Raw genomic sequence first — 25,654 nt, forward strand, 5'->3', positions numbered from 1 at the left:
CCTCAATTATTCCATCCTTTTTTAATTTTTTCAGCTCCCCTTTCATCTCCTCTCTCACCGACAGTGGAACACTGCGTACTTTGCAAGATATGGGAACTGCTCCAGGAATTAATTTTATGTTGTGAGCATATCCTCTCAAACACCCTAATTCATCTTTGAAGATGTTAGGAAACTCTCTCTTCAAGAGAGTGGTGAAATCACTTTCACCATGTTGAGCTAATACATTATTAACATGAACATCTTCTCTTAGTAAAATAGGGGGATTACTGTTGGGGTCAAACATCACTCCAAGGTCTTTCTGATGAAACCAACTGAGGATACTGTCCCCTTTATGTGAAACATATCTTCCCCGTGGTAAGCCTACATTTATATTCTATCAAACCAGTAAAGTATCCTAGCAATTTTATGGGCTCACCTCCATAACCAGTTGGCCTTATGTCAGCCTTGAGAAGTTTTACTCCTTTAGCAAGTTTGCTCATGAAGAATTGTCTAGAAATGATGGTGATCTTCGCCCTGAATCGAACAGAACTCTAGTCACCTCTCCTTCCACCTTTATGTCATCTAGAGGACCTCTTTTTTGATCATCAGAGATTTGTGAAACTACTTGCCCACAATAACAATCAGAGTCAATGTCACTATCACGGTCACTTTTGTTTGCCACAGTGAGTACTTTTCCATTACTTTTCTTGATATTACAAGCAGAAGCGAAATACCCTGCCTTCTTGCAAATTGAACAAGTTGTCTTAAGCCCAGGACACTTTCTATCATTGGCAAGATGATTCTCACTCCCGCATCTGTAGCATTTGAGTTTTGCACCCCGCCCATTCTTTTTCTGACCCCTTGTCACAGAGCCTTTCTTATAGTCTTTTTCTTTAGAGGTAGTTTGTACAGTTTGAATAGCATTATCCTTGTTATCACGTTTTGTGATTATATCAACACATTTCAGGGAATGTTCAATTTGTTTGGCAATAGATAAAACCTCATCAAGAGTGGGTTCATCCTTTTGCCAAAGATCACTTTTAACTTTTGCAACGTTACAGCCCAGCATAAATTGGTCCCCAATTCCTTCTTCCAGGAGGGTACCAAATTTGCACGATGACGCTAGCTTCCTAAGTGCGGTAACATAATTTTCAACTGATTCTCCCTCAATTTGTGTCCTTCTACCAAAGTGGTACCGTTCTAGAATGGTAGGTAATGCCTGTCAAGTATAAGAATGCAGATATCATATTCATTTAAAGTTTGATCATCTACATCAGGCAGATGATCAAACACCTCCTGTCCATCAGAGCCAAGGCAATGAAGGAGAAGAGCCTTTCGTCTTTCAGCACTGAGGTTTGTCCCACAAACCTTGGAATACCTCTCTAAAACCTTTTTCAATTTTTGCCATTTGATTGGTGGATCACCTGGTGTGGAAAGAAAAAATGGAGGTGTTGCCACATTTTGCATTTTGTAAACAAAGTACTGATCGAAATGAATTTAACCCCTTCCCCGCTCATGACGGAACCGCTCCATCATGAGCCACGGTTGTCGTGTGCTCATGACGGAGCGGTTCCGTCATGCCACGACCATTGGCGGCCGCTCCGCCCACGCAGCGCTGTTTCCCCACCTGTGCAGGGGGACAACGCAACTGGGCGGAGTCATGACGGAACCGCTCCGTCATGAGCACAGCTCAACCGTGGCTCATGACGGAGCGGCTCCGTCATGAGCACAGCGCCACCGCGCTGCCCCCCGCACCCCCCAGCGCTGCGGCGGAATTCCCGCCGCAGCGAAGGGGTTAAATGAGATTGGGACCAATGCTTCACCAAAATTGCATATAATGCAATAAATAAATCATACAATAAAAGCAAAATGTTACAGCACTGTCTATATATATTGAGCAATTATAATAAGCATAAAATAAATTAAAGCCAGGAATCACCACTATGTTTGAATTCTGTTATCAGCTCGAAATATAAAATAATGCCACAAGACACCAATGTGTTTGAATAATGTTACCAGCTGAAAAGGAAATTGTTAATGAACAACAAAAAACATTATCACCAACAACCATTAGATGGCGCTGTGGTATAATACATTATAAAGAATTCCTTCGAATGATTCAATCGATGCGACAAAAAAATTAGAAATGATGTTGAGGCTTTAAGTCTTTAAGAGTCTTTTTCTGAAAAGGTTTCTTACTTGGAAACATTTTGCAGCTGTAGAATTGAAGTTAAGGAACACCTTGTTGTAACGTGAAACTTGTCCTTTTGAAATCCTTTGATCGAAAACAAAATGGTGCCCACGTCTCGTTACGCACGCACAACTTGACGAGATGACGAACTCAAAGAATAGTTGGAAGAGTATTCTGATGACAAAGGCTGCCGATGCACCAGAGATGGAATCCTCGCGTTACATGGCAACAGGTGAGAAAGCATGCGAGGATGAAAACGGTTGACAGAGAAGTTGCAGGGGCATAACAAACACCCCCGCAGCCCCCGCGGTGCGGGGGGGCCCCCAGTCTTCGGTTAGGTGAAGGGGGCCCCTCAGCTCTTCGGTAAAGAGCTGGGAGAGAAATGCTTGCTGTAGAAAGCAGGTGCAGTCTGCAGCCTGCTCAGAGCTCCTCGCGCTGACCCAGGGCAGGACTGAAGAGAAACAAAGTAACAAGTTACATTGTTTCTCTTCAGCCAGAGCCCGGATGGAAAAGGGGTGGGGGCCCCAGAGTCTCTGGGCCAGAGAGAGCATTCCCCACAAGGCACAGCCTCTGAGAAGGGACGAGGCAACAGAGTGTTGGCGGAGAAGGTTTGCAGCTCCAGGGACAGGACTCTGCTGGGACACATTGGAAGGTAAGCAAGCATTGGAAATGCAATTGGCTTCGCAGTCTCCCTGGATGGCACAGAGTGTTTCCTCAGTGGCCTGCAGTGTCCCCGATGCTGATAGTGAACATGGAAACGTTCCCAGATCTCCACAGAAGAGAGAAAAAAAAATGGCTCAAGAATGTTTGAAAATGGATGTACGTGTAGAAAATGACAGAGAATACTTTTTTAAATAGTTCAATATAGCGTAAGCTCGCCCCCAAGGTATTTGAGCGCTTTACACGAGCACCAGTTACATTACATGGATATTTCTTTTTCTATGCAGCGCAGGAGAAAATAAGTTTGTTTATTCCTATCACCTTTCCTGACCCCTGCAGCTGCTTATCACATCAGGCTGTGACACAAAGTTTGACTAATGGTGTAGGTAAAAGAATGTGTTACCATTTGTTTTTCTTTTTAAAATATGCACAGGCCCAGCAGGACACATACTTTGTGTGTGCTTCATTTAAACAGTTTTTATCATTATCATGGCTGATGCAGGACAACAATAAGACAACGCAAAATGCCCAGATAACGCTGGTGCTAAATGATCCTGCTGGAGAGAAATCATTTGCCTGTTAGTAGTTTTTAATTGTAGATGAACTGTATTTTATGTGGAAGCTCAGTGGGTTACTGCCTTTGTCACAGAGATCCTTGTGCTACTTGCAGTTCAGTAGTTACAATCCTAACATAGGACAGTGACCAATGACCTGTCATCAAACAGCTGCAGACAAACATGAATGGTATAGTTAGAACTTCGCTTTCTTTTTTTGTGATATAGTTAGAACTTATCCAGTCTTTCATTATTCTAATGTTGCTAAAATGAGTAAGTGTGGGCAGATATACATTTTTATCAGTAAAGCTGACCCCCATGGAATACTCTTTAAATCCTGAGCTTGTGTTTCCCCAGACCAAACCCTCTTAAAATATACTGCCCACCAGTATGGATGACATGTGATTCCTACACCTTGTAATCCTCATTGGCTTATGTGACATTCCCTGTAGACTGATTTACATACTTGTATGATTCACTGTCTCTGTATAATGTGTGCGTGGTGTAAAGTACTGACACACACTACACTGATATGAGTAGCGCTACACAACAAATGAAATGCATATGAGAGAGGCGCTACGTAAAGATGAGGAGCACTGTTGGAGGGTTACACAAGGCCACACTTATTTTTTAAGCACGGGGTTATTAAGTGATTTGCCCAGAATCACAGGATGTTGAACCAACGCTGAGACTCGAGCATGATCCCCCAGTTCCAAAGCCAGCATCTCTGGCTGTTATGCCACATTCCATTTGTATCAGTGGTCTTCCCAGCTGCAAAGGAAGGGAGAACATGTCTGTGGTTGTTGCACATTTTTGAGCGACATTTGAGACCAAGTGCAAAACTATCTGGAGCCTTCAGCAAAATTCTATTTTTATGTTTTTTGCTCCCTCCTTAGAATTAATTGGGAATATTTGAAGCTTTTGGTGTCAATTTGGCACTGTCTGGTGCTGGCACCCTAGGCACCTGCCTAGTATTATTAACTCGCTTTATCATCAGCCCTTTATTTACTTTTAGACTCTGGCCATGGGAGTACGTACCAATGGTTCAGCATGTGCAGTGGCATCGGGCCTAGGAATGGGAGGGGCACACTGACTATAGCTTTCTTTCACTACCCAACCAGGAGCCAGGGAGCAATTTTCACCTCCTTAAATGAGGGCGCGTGAGGCTCGTGCTACGCCACTGACTCCAGCTTAACTGAAAAACTCACATTTTAGGGGCCTCCAGAGTACTATAGAGTTGGGGAAAGTCATTCCCAGGTTCCACAGCACAGAACCTTCATTTTCTTTTTTTTAAATACATTTTAGGTATTCAGTTTCTGCCCATGCTGTGCACTTCTCATTTTATGTTTGTTTTGCTATGAATTCTATTTCTTGTTATTCACATTGGTAATATGTTTTATTGAAGAATCCAATAAAGAGCAGGTTATGAATTGGTACTTAAAGTCTAATGAAGCATAGAATGAGCCCAGAACAGCAACGAAATGCTAAAAATAATAGAGATATATTCAGGGAAATGAATGGGACTGGAGTGTAGCAAACTATCACCAGAGTCATATGGGAGAGAGTAGGACACACATAAGAATGGAAAGACATTGTGGGTCGGAAGGGGAGAATCCATGTAAGATGTCATATCTAATAAGCGTTGGCAAAGCCAATAGGTCTGACGTTGGTTGGAGGACTATTGGCTGTACCATTGTATGTTTCTTTTGCTGTAGTTGATTATGAATTTATTGTTCCAAGATGGCTAATGGATGCTGAGAGAAGAAAGACATGAAGGAATCATTGAAATACGAAAGGGTGTAAATACAGAGGGTGGACAGCGGTGTATGAGAGACAATGAAATACTTCAGGGTGTAAATACAGTGGGTGGACAGTGGTGTATGAGAGACAATGAAATACAGGGTGTAAATACTGCAGGTGGACAGTGGTGTATAAGAGACAATGAAATACTAAAGGGTGTAAATGCAGTGGGTGGACAGTGGTGTATGAGAGACAATGAAATACTACAGGGTGTGAATACAGTGGGTGGACAGTGGTGTATGAGAGACAGTGAAATATGAAAGAGTGTAAATACAGCAGGTGGTCAGTTGTGTATAACAGACAATGAAATACTACAGGGTATAAATACAGTGGGTGGATAGAAATGTATGAGCGACAATGAAATACAGGGTGTAAATACTGTAGGTGGACAGTGGTGAATAAGAGACAATGAAATACTACAGGGCGTAAATACAGTAGGTGGACAGTGGTGTATGAGAGACAATGAAATGTGAAAGGGTGTAAATACTGTAAGTGGACAGTGGTGTATGAGATACAATGAAATATTACAGGGTGTAAATACAGTGGGTGGACAGCGGTGTATGAGAGACAATCAAATACAGGGTGTAAATACAGTGGGTGCGACAGCAGTGTATGAGAGACAATGAATTACAGGGTGTAAATACAGTAGGTGGACAGTGGTGTATGAGAGACAATGAATTACAGGGTGTAAATACAGTAGGTGGACAGTGGTGAATAAGAGACAATGAAATACTACAGGGTGTAAATACAGTCGGTGGACAGCGGTGTATGAGAGACAATGAAATACAGGGTGTAAATACAGTGGGTGCGACAGCGGTGTATGAGAGACAATGAATTACAGGGTGTAAATACAGTAGGGGGACAGCGGTGAATAAGAGACAATGAAATACTGGGTGTAAATACAGTAGGTGGACAGTGGTGCATAAGACAATGAAATACTGGGTGTAAGTACAGTAGGTGGACAGTGGTGAATGAGAGACAAATAAATACTACTGGGTGTAAATACAGTAGGTGGACAGTGGTGTATGAGAGACAATGAAATACTACAGGGTGTAAATACAGTAGGTGGACAGTGGTGAATGAGAGACAATGAAATACTACAGGGCGTAAATAAGGTTGCACAACATAGACTTGAATTAACACAGGGCAGGGAGTAAACACAGTGGGCTCTGAAGTCATGACCCTCAGCTGTCCTGCAGAGAACTGTACTCAAGTGCCCCATAGTCAATTTCATACCCCGCATCACGCATAAAGGTCAAGCTATTTTTATTCTCTAAAATTTCTCCCCATACTTCCCTAAATAAGTAACCATTCCAGGATGGTTGATATGCATTTGACCTGTAGAAGGGTACAGGGGACATATGGGTGTCCTTGTGTACTGTGGGAAGGGCTGTGACGAGAGGTGGTGGACTGTTAGAGACAAACAAGGAAGCCGTTCATATCTTTCGCTCTCTTTTCCATTGTGCCTGCGACATGCCTTTGTGTAGAAAAAACTATCACTAGGTAAAGAGGAGAGCTTGTCACAGCCACTAGTGAGATTCTACAGAGCTACCCCATTTCAACACGAGCAATGTTCCATGATTGTGTACTTAATAAATAAAATAACATGACATAATGTTGGCCCTGCCATAATGGTGGCACATATCGGCCCAATGTGCTCACCCATGGTATAATGGAGCCCAAACCAGGTAAAATGCGGGCGCTGGCATAATAGTGGTAATTCCTGTCTGATTGCGTGGTGCACAGTCCTCATACTTGCTTCGGCATAATGGCGGTAATTCTTGGCATAAGATTGGCGCATATGACATGCAACTATGACACATAGATATTCAAGGCGGAATCCAAAACTGTCTGTACGCACCGCGGTGCCCGAGCAACTTTGGGTGATGCCCGGAGGAGCTGTCCTATGCAGCTATAGAGGAGTTTGGCTCTGGTTCACCCCTTGGCCGCCACCTACCCAGCCGGACATCGGACATTGTTTTCCTCGTCTCCACGTTGTGTTTCTTTTCCCTCCCCCACCTCCTCCCTCCGTGATTCTTTGTCTGCCTTCCCTTTTCCAGCCTGACTCTCCTGTGTCACCTGAAGTACTTTCCCCCTTACCGTTTTTTTTCCTAATGTTATGCTATGCTTTTGTAATTCATGTAACTTTTGTAACTCCAACAACTGATGTAACAATGTTCTGAAACAATGTCCTACTTCATGTAAAGCGCTCTGATACCTCCGGGTCTAGTCAGCGCTATATAAAACTTTTCAAACAAACAAGGCGGAATCTATCATGTGTTTTAGTGGTTCATGACAATAATTGAACTTTTTCACAAAAAAGATAACTTCTTGATTTATGTAAATTTAAATTTTTTTTCAAGAAGGCAAAGCTGGTATTTAATAGCAAAACGTGTCTGCTTTCATAAACTGACAAGCTGATATTTTGGAGACAAATGACTGAATTTATTTAAAGCTGAAATTTGAGTGGTTAACGGGCCCACTTGGGAAAGCCAACCCCGAACACACCTCTTTCACTTTGGTGTGCTTGCTGTACTCACTTCCTTCTTCAACTTGGTTCTCAGCTTTTCGTTCCACCACTTTTAGAATTCACCAGCCGCCACTGGTGCATGCGCAGCAGGCCCCCCGACCTGAGAACTCCTGACTGAATCCGGAGCGTGGGGGGCCCCCTCCATATTCTTTGCAGGGGGGCCCCCTCAAGTTTCGTTACGCCACTGAGAAGTTGTTGACATTCAGTACGTTAAACCTGGATGAAGCTGTAACGGCACACGATGAAGGGAACAGTTGATTAAATGTGATTGAGGTTCAATAGATGCAAAGTAAAAGATGCCAAGTAACACGCTGAAGAGAAAATGAAATAACAATAGTAGATTCTGGTGCAGTTGAAGTTCGTTAGATGCTAATCAATGATGAAGTGAAATAATGAAATGGCTAGTTATCCTTTCCTCCCATTAAAAGGTTGAAGCAAAGGTTCCAAACTTCACGAGGAATGTTAGTAATAAAAACCTTTAGATATTTCTAAATCAGTCAAAGTTTCCATCAAGAGTTTTTCATTATAGAGTGGTAGAAATATCAAAACAAGTGTGCAGCAATGACAGGAGTGACAATTCACTAATTTTAAAATGTAAATGTTAATGAATTGTCTTAAAATTTCAAAGAAAATACATATATACACATATATATATACATATATATATATATATATATATATATATATATATATATATATATATATATATATATATATATATATTTAATGAGTGGTTCCAGACATTCTCTATCCTTTTCTTTTTTTCCCCTTTATAATGTCACACACATCACTTCATGGAAATAGAAAACATTGCCTTTTCTACACTAATCAGTGAACCCAGAGCAGCACGATCCTTGTGCGCTCTGTTTTGTCCTCAGCAATGTCTGCCATGTCGCACCACACGATGCCTTGCAGGCGCAACTCCAATCTATAATTAGCCACGGGAGCCACTTGCTGCTTTCTGTCATTCTATAGAGGAAGGCTGATCCTTGACGGTTTCCAATTAGATGGATTGATTGCTTCCCTGATACTGGCTGACTACGGCAACCGTGTTCTAGAACAGATACAAGATGATTTTTTTCTCGATCCTGCACCTTGGGTGAGTACATTTGAACGCTCCAATCGGCTTGCTAATTGAGCCTTCTTACCAAACGGCCAGCACTCCACAGTGCAGCTTGTCATTAATTCTCTTCACAAGCATATTTTTTTACTTTCAGATGGTAATCGACACAATGGATTATCGCGTGTCTATTTTCACGTATTACGGACGTATATCTATTACACGCCATAAGGACTGCGAGTCCCCCTTCCGCCTCACAGAGGGGAGTAGCGTATGTAATTAGACAATCCAGTTTACCTTCCATGCATTGCTTTTTCTTTTCCCTTTTGTGCCTGGCTGGGCCCCATGTGAGTACACTTTCTTTAAACACTCTGTCTTGAGCCACTTCATTTATTGGTGTGCACTTCACCTCCCTGACAGCCGATTATTATCTCTTCAGGTAAAAAAAGCCCCCAGCCATCAAAATTCCTATTCAAAGTATCTGTCTGTTTTAGACACATTTAAAACAAACCCCTTTCCAGACCCTATAATTGTGTTAGAAGGCTGTTAATATTTATTGTATCCATATTTGAGGGTTGTTTTGAATAATTTGACACCTATTGTGTGTCACAAACTGTCACCTTCAAAATATAAGTTCCAAGTTCACTTGGGACACTGAACACTTTTTTTTAAAATAATTTGACTACGTAATTTACATAAACAGCAAATACTTTCGAATTCTTTGTTGTGTATAATTTTGATTCTCCCTCTGACATTCTTTACCCATGAATATTGCCATTGAGCTTAACGATTAGCATATATTATATACATTGTCCGCTGGAACCACTGTTCCTCTTTATATAACATATTCTAGATACAGACTGTCTCGAAGATACAGAATGTCTCGAAGAGACAGCGCAATGCGCTGCCTAGGTGAGACCTAAAACAGGGGATTAAGGGTTGTAGTTCACCGGTGAAGAGACACAAACATGGAGAAAAAAGATGATTGGAAGCAAGAGTATTTTTGGACATGGGAGGGAATTACTTGTTAGTGAGATATGACTCTTGCGTTTGAAATTTAATAGAAGATAGTGGAGGGTGGGTACATTTTAGTGCATACACTATTCTTAATGCATGGGTCCTTTTTAGAAAAAGGCACTGGCAAGAGTTTTGGTGACATCTAACATTTAGAGAGCTGTGCAGCTCACATCGTTGTACAGCTGTCTGAATATTAACATTACCTAAACATTACCTAGACAAACTGCACCACTAAATATCTTACATACGCTATTGCAAATTTATCTTAAGGGTGCTCATGAGACTGTAGCAGAATCTTTTACAGGAACTGAGGATTACCTCGAAGACATTCTATTGTCTTCCACAGAGAAATGTTTGTTGCTACTAGTTCCTATATTTACTTTCAGCATCATGCCCCTTTTGAGGTTCCTAGCTATCAGTAGTGCAGCACATGCAGTGGCACAGGGCCCTGGAGTGTGAGAGGTGCACTAAAAGCAAATATAACAATTTTTAGGTCTCGCAACCTGCGTTGCACTGCGCAGCAGTGCTCGCGCAGGCGAGAGTCCTTTTGTTCGGGGTCCAGAAATCGACCCTGGAATCGCACACGCTCGTACGATTCCTTCTGTGGTGCGCGATTGGCCTTTGCATGCGTCTTTTGATAATAGAATGCAAGCAAGTGGCCAGAGGTGGGCGCAATGCTCCGCCCATGGCCTATTGGTGTCTATTACGCGCTTGGTGCGCGTAATAGACACCAATAGACCATGGCTCGCAGTGGCGCGCACGCGTGCACAACTCGCTGGCTTTTTGTTTTGTTTAGAAATGTAATAGAAACCGACAGGCACATTGTTGCTTTCCAAATTAAAAGGTAAATTAATTAAAAGAAATGTAAACCAATGTAGAAACGTGTTCGCCTAACTTTCTCATCCGGAAGCGCACCCAAGACATCTGAAATGTGCCCTCGGCTAGTTTTTTTTTTTTACAATTGAGCAATGGGAAATAACAGGGTTTGTTTCCTGGAAGAGAGATAGAGGAAAACCTCTTCACACCCGTGAGGGCAGGGCACTCACTATTCGTCAAGATTGGAGTGTGCGCGGACAGGCTGGGCGCCAGGATCTAAACACAGGGGCAGGACACGGAACTCACGCTATCAGGCGCAGGTGGAATATGAAGACACAGCCCGGTCTGCGCACAGCAGAAGTGGAAACAAGCGGACAGCAGCGTGGACACCCGGCGCGGACTCGACCATCACACAAGCAAGGACATAGAAGAAAGAACTCCCCTGCAGCGCCCACCGCAGCACCCCCTCCGAAGACGCGAGGATGGGCAACTGGGTGGTCAATCACTGGTTCTTGGCTGTAGTTCTTGTAAGTATTGTGTTTTAATGTACTTTTGTTGTTTTATGAAGGAACATTGCTTTCACTAATAAATCATTTTTAATACTGGGAGATGAAAAAACTGTTGGGGGGGTTCTCTCAAAGGGGCGTGGCCAATATAATTAAAGGCGTGGATGAAAAACACGTACACTAAAAATCTGTGTTTACCATAGTGTGCCACCCGACTTGTATTTTGCAGTTTCTGTCACTGCATCCAGATTGATACAACAAGTAACATCATACCTACAACAAGTCAGGACTATTGGCTTTGTCAATGGTTGTTAGTTGCATGGGATAAATAAGCAGCAACTATGGCTTGTGTATAATATTGAAAAAGCTACCACTTAAAGCCCTGGTGACACCACCACAATGTTGCTGCTCTTGCGTTTCAAAAAGAGAAGGGGAATCCAGAAAGAAAATTATTCTTTAAAGGATTTCCCTTCCCCTACAACCTCACCTGGCATAACGTCATGCAGCAAATTCTCCACTGGTGAGAAGTGAGCAGGCGCACATCGATGTGCTTGCTGTCTCGTAACGGGTCTCTATCGGGCTCTATTTTGCGCCCTGGCACTTTTTTTTTCGAGGCCCCCTTTAAAAAACTTCTGGTGCTCAGCACCGGCGAGACCCGGCCCACTTAAAGCCCTGATCCTGGTAGAGGCGTAACTTTATAAGAACGTTTTGTGGGTTGGGGGTGCTTTTCACTCATCGTCCAGTGGGCTGGAAAGAGAGTTGTGTGTGGGGGTAATGAATTTAGGGGAAGAGTCATGTCTGCAAATGACACCTTCAGTGTGGTTCAATATGTAGTGTATATCAATTTCAACCTTTCCATAGTATAATTCCTAAGAAATCTATTTAGCTGGTAAATATATTTGTTTTAGAATATATTAACTACTCAACGCACACTGACTATTACACACATAAGTACATGGTGGTTGTCAAACCTAGATCAACTATGTGGACACTTGTGACTCCACTGTTGCCCATGCATCGCATTCACAGAGCTGCGCGTGGCACAGGTTCTGGAACAGCAGGGGTTTCCATGTTGGATGGAGCTTCGCGTGCTCACCTGGCCTCTGGCGTGCCCGGTGCAATGCTGTCCCCAGTGATGCATCTTCCAATCTCAGCCTGTACCCGGCCACAAAAAGGACACAATCGCAAAGCTCTCATAACGTCCTCTAGCCTGAATTGCCTCACAGGCCGTCATCCCGGATCTTCCCAACGAGTGCCTTTTTTTCTACCTGCAGCATGGACCGCTACTCCAGGACCCAGTTATCCACAGAGCTCACGCAACGCACGTCTATTCTGACCTGCACCTTGTGCTGAATGAATGAATGATTTGATAATGTGCACGAATCACCCCTACCGGAGTATTCAGCACAAATGGACTGAAACCAAATCTAAAACGGCCGTTTTTAGTTTTTAATCTTATAACGGATGTAATTTGTATTATGTAACTCAATGTTCCTCATGTAAAGCGCTCTGATACCCCCGGGTCTGGCCAACGCTATATAAAACTCAAATAAATAAAACAAGCATTTGCAATGCAATAGGTCTCGCAGTTACGCAAGTTTAAGATATTGCCATTGTAAATGACAAAGCCTTTTATTTGTTTTTAAAACTAAAACAAATATAAAAGGCATTCTTATTTGCAATGCCAATAGCTCAAACTCTAGTAAATGCGAGACCTATTGCATTGTAAATGCTTGTTTCAAATCCACCCAAGGATTGATGAGGCGTTTCCCTTGCTTGCATGGAGTCAATGGTGTTACAACAAACAAATGATGGACGGAATGCTGACAATGCAGACATTCTCCCCCAGTCAAGAGATCTGGGTTAAATCCATCGTTCTTTTGCCCACTACACCACCCCAGTTTAGACATGGCCATATGCAAATCAGTCTTGACCCTGTGCCTCATGGGAACAGTCCAGCCCGAACTGCCAAGCCATGTCTTCCCTGGACCGGAATCAAGCATCCTAGGACCGGTTTCTGGCTATCAGCCGTCATCAGCCAGGATAGCTTGACTCCAGTGGCGTAGTGAGCACGGGTCCCACGTCTGGGAATACCCATCCCACTTAGGGCGAAAAGCGTTACAACAAACAAATGATGGACGGAATGCTGACAATGCAGACATTCTCCCCCAGTCAAGAGATCTGGGTTAAATCCATCGTTCTTTTGCCCACTACAGCACCCCAGTTTAGACATGGCCATATGCAAATCAGTCTTGACCCTGTGCCTCATGGGAACAGTCCAGCCCGAACTGCCAAGCCATGTCTTCCCTGGACCGGAATCAAGCATCCTAGGACCGGTTTCTGGCTATCTGCCGTCATCAGCCAGGATAGCTTGACTCCAGTGGCGTAGTGAGCACGGGTCCCACGTCTGGGAATACCCATCCCACTTAGGGCAAGCGTTACAACAAACAAATGATGGACGGAATGCTGCCAAGACATGGCTTGGCAGCGTGGAGTGCGATTATTTATCACTCTACTGCACTAACACGGTTTATTCTTTTGCTTGGACACTTTTTCTTTAGGACAAAAATGACTGCCTATGGTGAGAATAGGGGGCCTATCTGGTGAGTACCTATCAGTTACCCCATTGGTGGTGCACCCATGAGGGGTCATTTTGTCCCCCTCACTTTTTTTCCACATTCTTTCTGGTGTACTGAATGGATTGAGAATTTTGTAAACTAGTTTTCAGTCACCATTCACTTTCTTGGGGACTGTCTGTTGGAAAAAGTTTTTTTTAAAATAAGGCAATAAGTGTTGCACACGACCATATATGAGGAGTTTTTCGCAGAATACAAAATAGAAGCGACATATACACTTCATTTATAAATAATTTGCCTTAGAGACCGGGTTTTGAGTGTCTATGACTTTTTGAGTGGAGGGCGACCCGTAGTCTCTTTTTCCCCTCTGTGCTCCTATTGGAATAGAAGATGCTTTTTTTGCTTATTCTATTAGCCCAACAGCAAACTGGCCAAGGCTGACGGAGTAGTAAATTAAAACAAAAAATATGCACAAAAGCACATTTTGAGAAAGGTGCGGCCAGCAGAAAATTGCTGTTGCTGGGCCCCAATAAAATAAATATATATATATTTTATTTACAAATGTGACAAGAAAGAGTGAGGGAAGAATGGTAGAGGAGGAGAGGTGTTGGGGTAAATTAAAATGCTTCTGAGCAGCAAGATCCTGCGGTGTCAGGAATTCAAAGTTCAGCTCTGTAGACCGAACTAGTCAGTGTGAGGAGAGGGATGGTTACGGATGCTAACAATTACACATAAAATAGGACGACCAATGGTTCACAGTAATTATTATTCCGATAGGTTTACTCTTTCCTTGGCTCCATACATTTTTAGACATCTTGTCTCGTATAAATGATTTACTGTATATATCAGAAACAACCCCATTACTCACTCAAGATGGATGTCGTACTGAAAGATGAAAGGAGAAAGTTATCCTTATCCTACATGGTAGATGTAATGTTGCAATATCTTCTGTGACATGAATGGGAATTGAACAATGGTGGCCATTTCAAGAGTATTTAGAGGCGCCAGTATTAAGTACGAACACTTTCTGGTCGTTTGGCTTCTTGCTCTGCATCTCGCCTTCGGAATCTGCGTAACCAAAGCTTTTGGAACTCAATGCTACTCTCGCTTGAAATCTTGGATGGATGCTCGCACTGGTATGATCATGTCTATATCATTGAACTTTTGAACTCAAGAGTTTTAAGACTATACATAGTTTATTTGCCTGCTGAACTGCTGAAAATTACCAGAGAGAAGATAGACACCTATGCAATTAATTGGATTGGATTATAGGTAATGGTAATGCAACAGTTAGGCATGAAACATCTCTGGTTTTGAGGATTAGAATCTTGCTTCATGGGCTGAACAAAAGCATTGACTGTCACTGGTAACCTGAGGATGGCACGGTCACCTTGAGGTTGACACAGTCACACTTATGATTAAGGCTCCCTGTTTTCCGTTTTTACTGATTTTTACAGACAAATACAGACAGAAAACATTTCTTTTCTTCTCTGTATTTATTTTTAAATGAGGATAAAAACGGAAATTGGGTTGCATTTTGAGTCATTCTAAATACAGTGTCATGACTACCAGGTCAATAGCTGTGTGGATAGATAGGTAAGGGGCTAAAAAAGAAAGGATTTTGAGTAATGAGGTTTTAACAGCAGTAGATATGCACATGGTTGATACAGAAATTTCCATACTTTCTTTTAAGTGCATTGATTTATCTTCTGCGGGTGTTTACAGCATTGAAACCTAGTAGGCATTCAAGTACGAGTGCATATTTACCGGTTAAATAAATGCAGAAATATACTAATTTCTGCTTCATTTTTCCACAAAACCCAAAATAGACATATGTAAATACAGAATAAATTAGCAAGAAAGAAATATGGATAAATACAGACGGAAATGTCAAAAAAATAAATACCATAAAACCAAGAGGCCTACTTATGATACATATCTTGGACATGGAATCATTGAAATTTCCTATCAACATGCTGAACATTTAGTAATTGGACAAACCTATTTGAAGTGATAGGCTTAGGAAGAATAGAATGCCAAAAAATAAATGTCATTCTATCTTAGAGTCATGTTCTGAGATATGTCAACATTATATAGACATCACTGACCAAAAACATAATGTAATATCAATATTTATAGAATAGAAGTGAAGGTGCAATGGAACCTTCCCCTTCAATAAAACCCTGTGCTTCATTCAGTGTTATAATAATGAAAGCATGACAGTAAGAAAGTTTCCATGACACCTGACCTAAACTTCACATAGAAACAAAGTCATGACTAAATGAAGGCAAGAGAACCTTCAATATGTTGCTGCTTTTGTTTCTTTGTGAAACGAAAATCCAGAAGGTACGCCACCAGTTCAGATTTTAATATACTTGTGCATAAAAGCGCAGGTATTCACATATATCACAAAACTGTTACTTTAAAGCATGAATGTTTGACTTTAATAGGTTTCATCAATTTCTTTCTATATAGCAATAGCCAATGCTATTGAACAGTAGTGCTCATAAAATCACAATCTGGCCTCTCACAAACTTGAGAAATACGGTTTCGTCCTTAAGTTTCTGTTGCTAAGCAGACTTTCCAGAACATTGTAACAAAACTCTTTAGAAGTCTGAAATCTACTCCCATAAAGTACTCCTACATTTGAGTAGATTATCAGCATTAATGATTCACAAAGGAATCAAATCAAGTAGTACTCATTCTGAAAGTGTTTATTTAAAGGAATATTCAGATTTGACATCAGGTAGAAAATCTGCTTCAGTAAATGATATGGATCAGTTTATTTCCACAATTATCCTTATTTTCTCAAAAAGTAATCTTATCTGTGAAATCCCTTGCCCTGAACTCCCATTAACAATCGATGGCTTTCTATGTTTTCACCTGAATATTTACTCCCACCTTTCACAGGAGTAAGTGACCAGCAATGTTGACACAGTGCTTACAAACGTACCAGCTTGTGGGTGTCCACCTATGGTCTTTCTCTTGTTTACTTTTATACACTGGACCTGATTACCAGTGAGGCCGGAGCAGGGGCTGGGTGGGATACCGCTTTGCCCGATCTGCATCTTGTTTTTACAGGGGCAATAGCATCAGACCCAATTTGATCAACTGGTTATTCCAGCCAGGAAACCTGCATGAGACTGGAAGAAAAATCAGGCAAAAGCCTTGTCCCCCACTCACCCCGACTTTTATCTCTGGCAATGGTCCCCTCTACCAGAACTAATCGCCCCCTTCCCTACCTCCCTCTCGCTACCCCTGTCTGAAACCGAACCCCCTCTGCACATTTACCACCTGCTTATAGCAGGCCGTAACCGGGTGCATTAAACCCCTCAGAAAAAGTAACATTGTGTGGAAAACACCATAGTAATTTCGTGTCTGCAGAGCTATTCCACATTCTGAGGAGTTTAACTCTGAATGCATAGTACTGGAGGGCGGTTACCATATAGTAACCATTACGTGTGGTAACTTTTAACCGTGGGTAATGAACTCCGCTCGCGGAGGTTGCGGAGATTTGTTAACTACGCATTAAATTGAAAATACGGCATTCATGAAAAAATTCTGACTCCGCCATGTAGCGGAGTTAGCTACTGCACCCACAACTCTTTGATAAGACAACTTAACCTTTACATGCTAAAAAGCATATAACCAACCCACAAAAGTGAACTTTGAAAATATTATGTACTGAGAGAGGTGATGATTTTGGGGTCACCCCTAATCTAGGAGGACCACCAAGCAGGTGCCTTAAACACAAAGAGCATATCATGCTGAACGATTCGGTTGTGGTCCCATCCTCCTAGGACCACCCCAAGCAAAGTTACGGGCAAAAATACAATGCCAACCAAAGGCCCAGAAAAGCATTATGGGGCGAGATTCTAGAGTGCAGTGAATATTATAGTATTAGCTCTCAGCTGAGCCGGGAGAGCCTGCCCCTTAAGAAGTGTTTTGATATTGGATACTATAATATTCACTGCACTTTAGAATCTCGTCCCATAAAGCTTTGCAAGGCCTTTGGTTGGGATTGTTTTTTTGCCTATAACTGACTGTGCGTGGGGTGGTCCTATGGGACCACCACCGAATAGTTCAGCATGATGTGCTCTTGGTGTTCAAGGCATCTGCTTGGTTCTCTCCCTAGGTTAGGGAGGACCCCAAAATCATCACCTCTCTCACTGCTTGCTGTATATTCATTTTCACTTTTGTGAGAGGACTATATTATCAAAGGTATGTGAGGTTTCGGTTTTATTAATTGCCATGAGATGGGACGGAGTTGCGGAGCGGAGGTCACAGAATTTTTGTTCAACGCCACAGAATTCCGTGTAGTGGCACTCCGCCAAGTACGCCCACCCTTAGTAACTTTGTACCCCACCAGTACCGTACAACTCGTAACGAGGCCATCATATAGATTGACAGTGTTACTTCTTTTTTTTTTTAGCATCATTACATCTTCAAACATAACATTTGCTCATTCTTTATGCCTAATTTGCTGGAAGAACAAAGATCTGTTGACATAGATAATGGCAGACTCACCGCTTTTTCTATGCAGTGGCACTTGACACAGCACAGTTATGCCCAGGAGAATATAATACATCAATCCGAAGCAGTATTGCAGCAGGTGAATGACTCCGTCGGAGAACACGCTGACAAGGATGCACTCTGCCAGCCTCCTGAGACTGTGCAGCCAGAGCAGCGTGAGAACCAGGAAGGCCGAGAGCTGCCCACCTACAAAATAAATAGAAGTGACAGGCAGTGAGCATTCTGTTCCACAGAAACAAACTCTGCAGGTCGCACATTCCACAGGCAAAGAACTGGAATTCCGCACTGAACTGAAATAATACCAACGAAATTCGGAAGCTATGTGGTCACCTAGGAATTAATATCTCTGAGGCGCCACAAGTGCATAATTTAAGACAGGGCCCTGACTGCTCCATTTGTTTGTTGGTGTGGGGCGGCTGATCACCCACTTGTCCCTGTTGCAGAGGCACAACTAGAGCCACATTTCGGGGGGGCTAATAAAAATTTGTGGGGGGGGGGGTAGAGGGGGATGATTCTTCCAGCGATAGTCAGAGTGGAGATGCAGAGGCTCTAAGAAGGGGTGAAAAGCAACAAAGCCTCGTTAGCAAGTAAATGGTCTTTTAAAGACATGTGAAGTACTCGGGTGCGGCTGTGTGTGTGCCCGGGACGCTGTCTCGGCCCGGGCTGCCACCCACGATGGGGGGGGGGGGGGGGGGGGGGGGGGGGGATGGAGGAGGCTGAAGCCCCTTCAGCCGAATGGGTGTTGCGCGCCTGCCCTGGTGCATTGAGAAAGCACTGCCAATACTGCAGCCTCACAACTGTCAAAGGAACAGGTAATGCATATTGCAGTTTTATTATATATCTTAAGGGTCACAAGTTTCATCTGCATGGTTTTAAGCTTAATGATGCGTCAAAGAGTAAGTTACCTTCGGTAAAGCCTCATCAAGTAGAGACAAGATCTAGCTGCAGATTCCTTACCTTTTAATTATCTCCAGGTGCCAGACTGGATCCCAAAACATTTTCTACAGCAGTACCTATGCGCGTCGGTAGAGTGCATCAAGCAACTTCGAGACGTCGTCCATATAAGTGCTCCCCTGGCGTATTGATGTCAGTTTCTCCCGCAACTACTTCCTGCGCTAAAGCGCAGAGCCACGCAAGAAACTGTTATGGAAACAGTGTGCCCAAAAAGAATCTTCTTTTGAAAAATATTATTTATTATTATATTATTTATTTATTTTTTAACCAATGAAAGGCACAAGAGTGCATAGACGAATCTGGAAAGAATAGGAGAATTAGTTCGCAGAGAGGGAAGGATGGGTGGGTGGTAAGGAATCTGCAGTTAGATCTTGTCTCTACCAGATAAGGCGATACCGAAGGTAAGTAACTTATTCATCTGATAGAGATGCCTAGCTGATGACTCCTTACCGTTGAATGAGATACCCAAGCAATACCATCCCGGAGGAGGGTCTGCAAACGAACCCATGAAGATCCCCGACTAGGCTATCTGGTCTGTTATAAGAAAAGAAGGGAAAGAGACAAGCTGCCAAGTAGGGAGATGAGGAAGGAGACATCCCCACCAGAAACGTTGTGCAGAACCCTGTACCAAACTGAAATCCGCAACTTTGCAAAAAGAAAAGCATGGGAAGAAGATACCACGGCAGAAGAATAAAACTAGCTGGAAATAACACTCCAAATAAACATAATATTACATCACTCCCCTAATGTCAACCGGGCCAAGAGAATGGGGCGGGGGGCAAAGACAATAGCTAAACTACTGAGCCAGAGCTCCTAGGCATAGAATCTAGCAAAGCAGAGAGCAACAACCGATAGTTTAGGAAAGCACTGCAAGCACTAACAGTAATCAAGGCCACAGACTACGCGTGGTGAGAGGAAACACTTTGAGACAGAGAGGAGCGCTCTGGGACTATCCAACGTAGGATTTTCAGTGGGAGAATGAAGTGAGTGCAAAGCAATGAACATGCAGAAGTCTCTCCAGGACACGAGGAAAAGCGCAACAACGTGAGCAGAAACACACTCCTCTATAAGAGAGGCAGGATAGCAGGACTTACTACAGAAATACCTAATAAAAGGAGGTATAAAAAAAATATATCTATCTAGAAAAATACACCTAAATGCCACTGTAAAATAAAAGGCGGCCTAAGAAGGATACGTATAAACGGCCACAACATTAGTCATGGGCCGAAGATGGAATAAGGGCGAGCTGGCAACCAGTCACATGGCCCAGTATAAAAGAAATAGAGGGGTCAAAATCACACACCAGAAAACAAAATGAGCAGACAGAAAACTCCTCTAACGACTGAAGGGACATGATCAGATGGGCAAGAGACCATATATAGAATAGATTGAATAGAAAACAGCTGGGGATCACAACCCTGCAAGAATAGAGAAATAAAAACTACTATGGAGGACTGTAAAAAGGGCAAGTTGAACACGGGGGCCTATTCAGAAAACTAGTCTCCATCTAAAAAGAAAGAAGAACAGGAGAAGTGGCATCGCTGAAGCAGCAGACCAGACGGAGGAAATAGTATGGAAAGACCAACGCTACAAGTGAAGGTCCAAACCAAGAAACCAGCGTAAATAACTGAAGTAACAGACGGAAAGGAAGCAAGGAAACAAGCATAGAGGCCAGAAGCAAAAAGAAAGTGCCAGTTTGCATGGGATGACCTGTGCTCGGACAACAAACCATGTAACATCATAATTGAGGATCCAGACATCACCCAGGATCGTATTGGGTATACTTATTAGTTCAAGGGAGTACAAAAACCAACACCCCCCCACCCCCACCCCCCTCCCAGGGGTTGAAACTGTATCTGTGCTCGCAAGAAGTGAAGGAAAATACCCGGGAAGAAATCTGAAGGAATCACCAACCTCCGTACGAACCAACCTAGAGTGGGTGGTCAAGGAACCCATGTTAGAGAAGAACAAAAGATGAGAAATAGCCCAAAAAGGGTAGAGGCACATCTGAGGAACAGCCAGGTCAGTAACTAAACGTTGGGGTTAATATTGGAGGTGTAACAAAGAAGTTTCAAACCAGGACAAACCAAATCATTGTCCAACAGTGAAAAGCAACAGCAGCTTTACGCAGGGCAGATACAAATTAAAACAGGCCATGCAGGGGCAGGAAGAGAAAGGCTCGGCAGCGTAGTCCATCCATGCCAAGACATGGACCAGGTACATCCACAAGGAGCCTAAAGAGAGAAAGAGAAAGGGCAGGAGCCTGTCTTGCTCATCTATAGCAAGAACTAGCACAAGAAGTGCTAACACCTGAAGCGAGTAAAGCAGGAGCACCACCTAGGTCAGGACCAGACGATGCACCCTAGGCCAAGAACCATGCCCCTTCCCTTGCATGTTCCAGGAAAGAAAGGGCACCAGATACAGTTAAAAGAAAGAACCCCCTGGCTAATGTGGAGAAACACTCAACGGGGGGCAGGAGCAAAAAGAACCTCTGTGCACCATCTTCCGACTTGCACTGTCGCACCAAAGCACAGCATGTGGAGTCCCCTAAAAGGGGTACCATTGTGTCAGAAACATAGGGGTGAATACCGGTAAGGTACACAGATGAAGTACCCTGAAGGACTGGGAACAGGGCAAAAGTGCATCCGCACATTACCATGCAGCCACCGGCGTAGAAACCCAACAGGGCCAAAAAATAAGATGTGTCCTGAAAAACAACCAGGGACCACAACTTGTCATTGAGAGGGTAAGAATACAAGAAAAGAAAATACCTGCTGGGGTAGGAGAACCACATCGGGTACCACTTTGAGGTGACGAGTGAAAAGAAGAAGTCAAGGGGCACTGCCCTAGAAAGGCTCACACATAGAAGGTAACAAGGAGACCATCCCCAGATTAACTGAGTCAGGGGGAAGTATAGGACGGTGTAGCAATCAGGACCTAAGATTTCGCCCCACTCCACCTATCCCAAAAATGGCATAAAGTAGAGTCCGCCTGAAAGCCAAACAGATGTTTACCATTGAACAGCATGTCTACCAAGGCGGATTGAACAGCCTCTGAAACACCATAGGTGCGTAGTCAGGCACGCTGGCGAAGAGCTACCAAAAGAGCCATGGCTTGCTCAACAATCTGTGGTATCCATGCCACAGTGAATCAGTAATTTAGCCGCCTGATGGCCATCCTGGAGTAGCCGAGTAAGAGTGTTCCGGGTGTCACCAGGGACAGAGGGGAAAAGGCACAAGACCAAATCCCACAACACGTGAGAAAAACAGCCTAGAACACGAGCAGTATTAAGGGACCGCAAAACGGAACTGGTGGCAGAAAAGATATATCGACCAAGAGCATCTAGACTTTTAGACTCCCTGTCTGGAGGGACGTCAGGCAGGGCGTCGATGTTTGGGGAAGCTGTAGCAGCCTGAAACACAAAGCTGCACGGAGTAGACTGTCAGCAGATACAGAACGGGTCTCCAGGGGCCAGATGGCGCCTCTGAGTTTTTAGACCAGCCCACGAAAACCCTTGAAATGGGTTTATCCCAAGAGCCCAAACGAATATAAAAAAGGGCTTCACTGAAGGGAAGCACACACTGTGGCCCTACAGAAGCAACCCAAGTAGGGGTCAATGGCTACCTATACAGAAGGTAGATGCAGCTCCAGTACCACAGCAACTCTCTGTAAAAGTTCAGCAAAAGCTGAGCTTGCCTCAGTAGCGAGGCTAGGAGGAGAAAACAACCAGAGGATGGTGGAGTCAGTGCCACTAGTCTCACCAAGGTCGGACACCCAGTGAAACTCCGGAGGAGGCTGAATATTGCCACTCATGTCGGAGACATCACCAAAACACTTTTTTCCAGAGAGGAAAATAGCAAGGGGCTCCTCTGAAGGTGGATGAAGGTAGCACAAAAAGAAACGTTCTGTGACGTCGCTCCTGATGTCGAGGAGGTGACAATGGCGTAGGGAAGGAGAGGCATAGTAGCGGCAATTGGCACTGTCGACGAAGGCAGATTCAACATTGGCATCACAGGTGGGAACCCTGAAGGGTTGTGCACCGGAGCAGAGATGACAGATCCAGAGGGCCTCACTGACACCGAGGGAGGCCCCACCGGCTTGGAGTCAGTGAAGGCTTCTCCAGCCTCCTTAGGGCCCGAGACGCTTACTAGAGGGAGGTGGAGCACCGAAAATAGCATGAAGGAAGGATAATATTCCCTCATCTGATTCAGAGTAGCCTCGGTGCCTGGGAACATTGGAAGGCGCAGGGCAAATTCTCACTCCGACTCCGTAAATGTAAGAATAGGAGGCACTGCAGGGACCACGTGCGTACGTGGTAAAGTAGGTGAAGATCGCGACTCCGACCATCTATGGCGTGACTTACTAGTCAACAGCGAAGAAGATGAACTTTGGGAGCAGGCCCTTGAGTGGTCCTCAGAGGCAGAAGATGACCGCGACTGACAAGAGGTCTTCCACCACAGCACCGCTAACAGTGTCATGCGGCGCTTCTGCAACGCAGACGACTGAAGTTGAAGACATGAGCCACACCTTTCGGAGTGACGGTGCACGCCCAGACACCACATGCAAATAGAATGAGGGTGTGGGGGTCGACATCGTTGTCCATAGGAACCCAAAAACATGCAGAAAAAAGGACACTGTATAGTCGCGATAGGGCACAAATGGCGAGAGGTACTGCACACCGGATGCACGTGGAAACACAGAAAGGAAGAAACTGATGTCAGACCAGAGGAGGGCTTATATTGACTCTGTCAACATCCCATCCGGTGGACGTCATCGTGGCGGAGTCGCAATGTCCTCTACCGACGCACAGAGGTACTGCTGTAAAAAAAAGTTTTCGGATCCAATCTGGCGCCTAAGGATTGTGCAAAGGTAAGGAATCTGCAGCTAGACGTCTCTATCAGATAGAAGCAATTGTTTACATACTCTGTTGTATCTTTTTCAGAGTGCATTAAGAGGTTTGGCATGACTTTTCGCCAATTGAAAACGAAGACCTGTATTTTCTTCATTCCTGGTAATAAAAGATTCCAAAGAGTATATGCTGCAAGACCGGTTCAGGTTAGTTCTTCTATCAAATGTCCTTGCCACGTTGCTCTCCGGACACAGCCTTTGTAAAATCATGCCCCACACAGCAGGGTGTTCTCCAGCTTGCACCACCCACAACAAAGGCCCAAACAGTTGCGAGGTTTCAGCAGTTCCCCGTCATTAACCAAACTAAAAGTGTGATCAGTAAAGACAAAAGGCTGGGCCTCACCTGAAGGGGACCCTTCACCTTGTACAGCAGAATCTGCACTTTCACTCCCACCATCTATCAAAGGGCAGTGCTTCAGGAAGTATAAACAGAACCTAAAAGTCTTCATGGAATTCCTAAAGGGAGCCCAGCCACCATCCTCCTCACCTCAGTGTCTAGATTTCCACTCTTCAGCCATAGGATTGCAGGCAATACACTTCCACTGTCTGGATAAGCTGCCCTCACCCCCCATCTCGTGCCATACCAAACCAGAGGCATCCATAACGGATCCCACTGTGTTTTATAATTAATACTGCGAGCTAAACTTGAGACTGTACATCAGTAGACATCCACTCCAGCAACTCTTGTGAGTCTGCATCACCGTTACAACTTCAGGTGAGATTCCTAATATACTGAGTATGCATGAGGGCACCTAAATGATGTGGGTGCACTGTTTGAGGGTGCCGCATGTAACATCTCGTCATCAGTAAAAAGCGTTATATAAATACAATAAAAATCATGCAAAGTGCTAAGATATTTTTTATAAGGCACTTTTATTGATTTTTCTTACAAAAAACAAATATACACAACTACAGCCCTCTTCGTCGTCTCACTGCACAGGTCGTATTCAAAACATTGTCATTACCACCCATTCAAACCATGGTACGCTTTTGTGGTGGAGCGCCTTGTGATATAGGCACACAAATAAAAATTCTTTGTAACATACTTTAGTGATACAGTGACAGGTGTTTTTGCATGCCATTTATTTACAGACACTAAAACTAGCGACCCTCTTAAAACAAATCCTTTTCACATAAGCGACTTTCAAAGGCACAGCATGAGTTAACTTAGCTTTAAAGTATAATTTATGTGTTTGATTTCCATTGCTTATTATGCAGCATTTTTTTTCCAGCCTATGTTACGCCTGAAGTTTACAAAATGACACTGAACAAATAAGAGTTCTTGCACAGGACCACCTAGGTTACTGCTCATATAGCAGCTGAAATCCAAGCTGTTTCACTTTCCTTTACGGCCATAACCACAAGGTGAGAAATGATTATATTCCAATTTTTTTATATATTTACTTTTGAGTTGTATATAGCGCTGGCTAGACCCGAAGGTATCAGAGCGCTTTACATGTTATGTGAGTACGTTTACTCGAAGTACATGTGGGGATTCATATGGGACAGACCAGTCTTCATACAATAAAGTAAAGAAAGTATAGAAAATGCAGAATTGAGGTAGTGTTAA

General features: G+C 43.6%; 1 protein-coding gene across 3 annotated transcripts in view; it reads right to left on the bottom strand.

Annotated features, from left to right (window-relative positions):
* SRD5A3 (steroid 5 alpha-reductase 3) overlaps nucleotides 1-25,654 on the bottom strand; it is a 246,693-nt gene that overhangs the window by 22,085 nt on the left and 198,954 nt on the right. For 2 of the 3 annotated variants that reach the window (XM_085642084.1, XM_085642085.1), the window contains exon 3: nucleotides 18,217-18,408. The exons of the other annotated variant lie outside the window; for it this stretch is intronic. In XM_085642084.1, the coding sequence (XP_085498210.1) occupies nucleotides 18,217-18,408 (192 nt within the window). The remainder of the gene's footprint in view (nucleotides 1-18,216; nucleotides 18,409-25,654) is intronic. 3 annotated transcript variants of the gene reach the window in all.

This window comes from Triturus cristatus, chromosome 2_2 (assembly GCF_964204655.1).
Source record: "Triturus cristatus chromosome 2_2, aTriCri1.1, whole genome shotgun sequence".
In the NCBI taxonomy this organism is placed as follows: domain Eukaryota; kingdom Metazoa; phylum Chordata; class Amphibia; order Caudata; family Salamandridae; genus Triturus; species Triturus cristatus.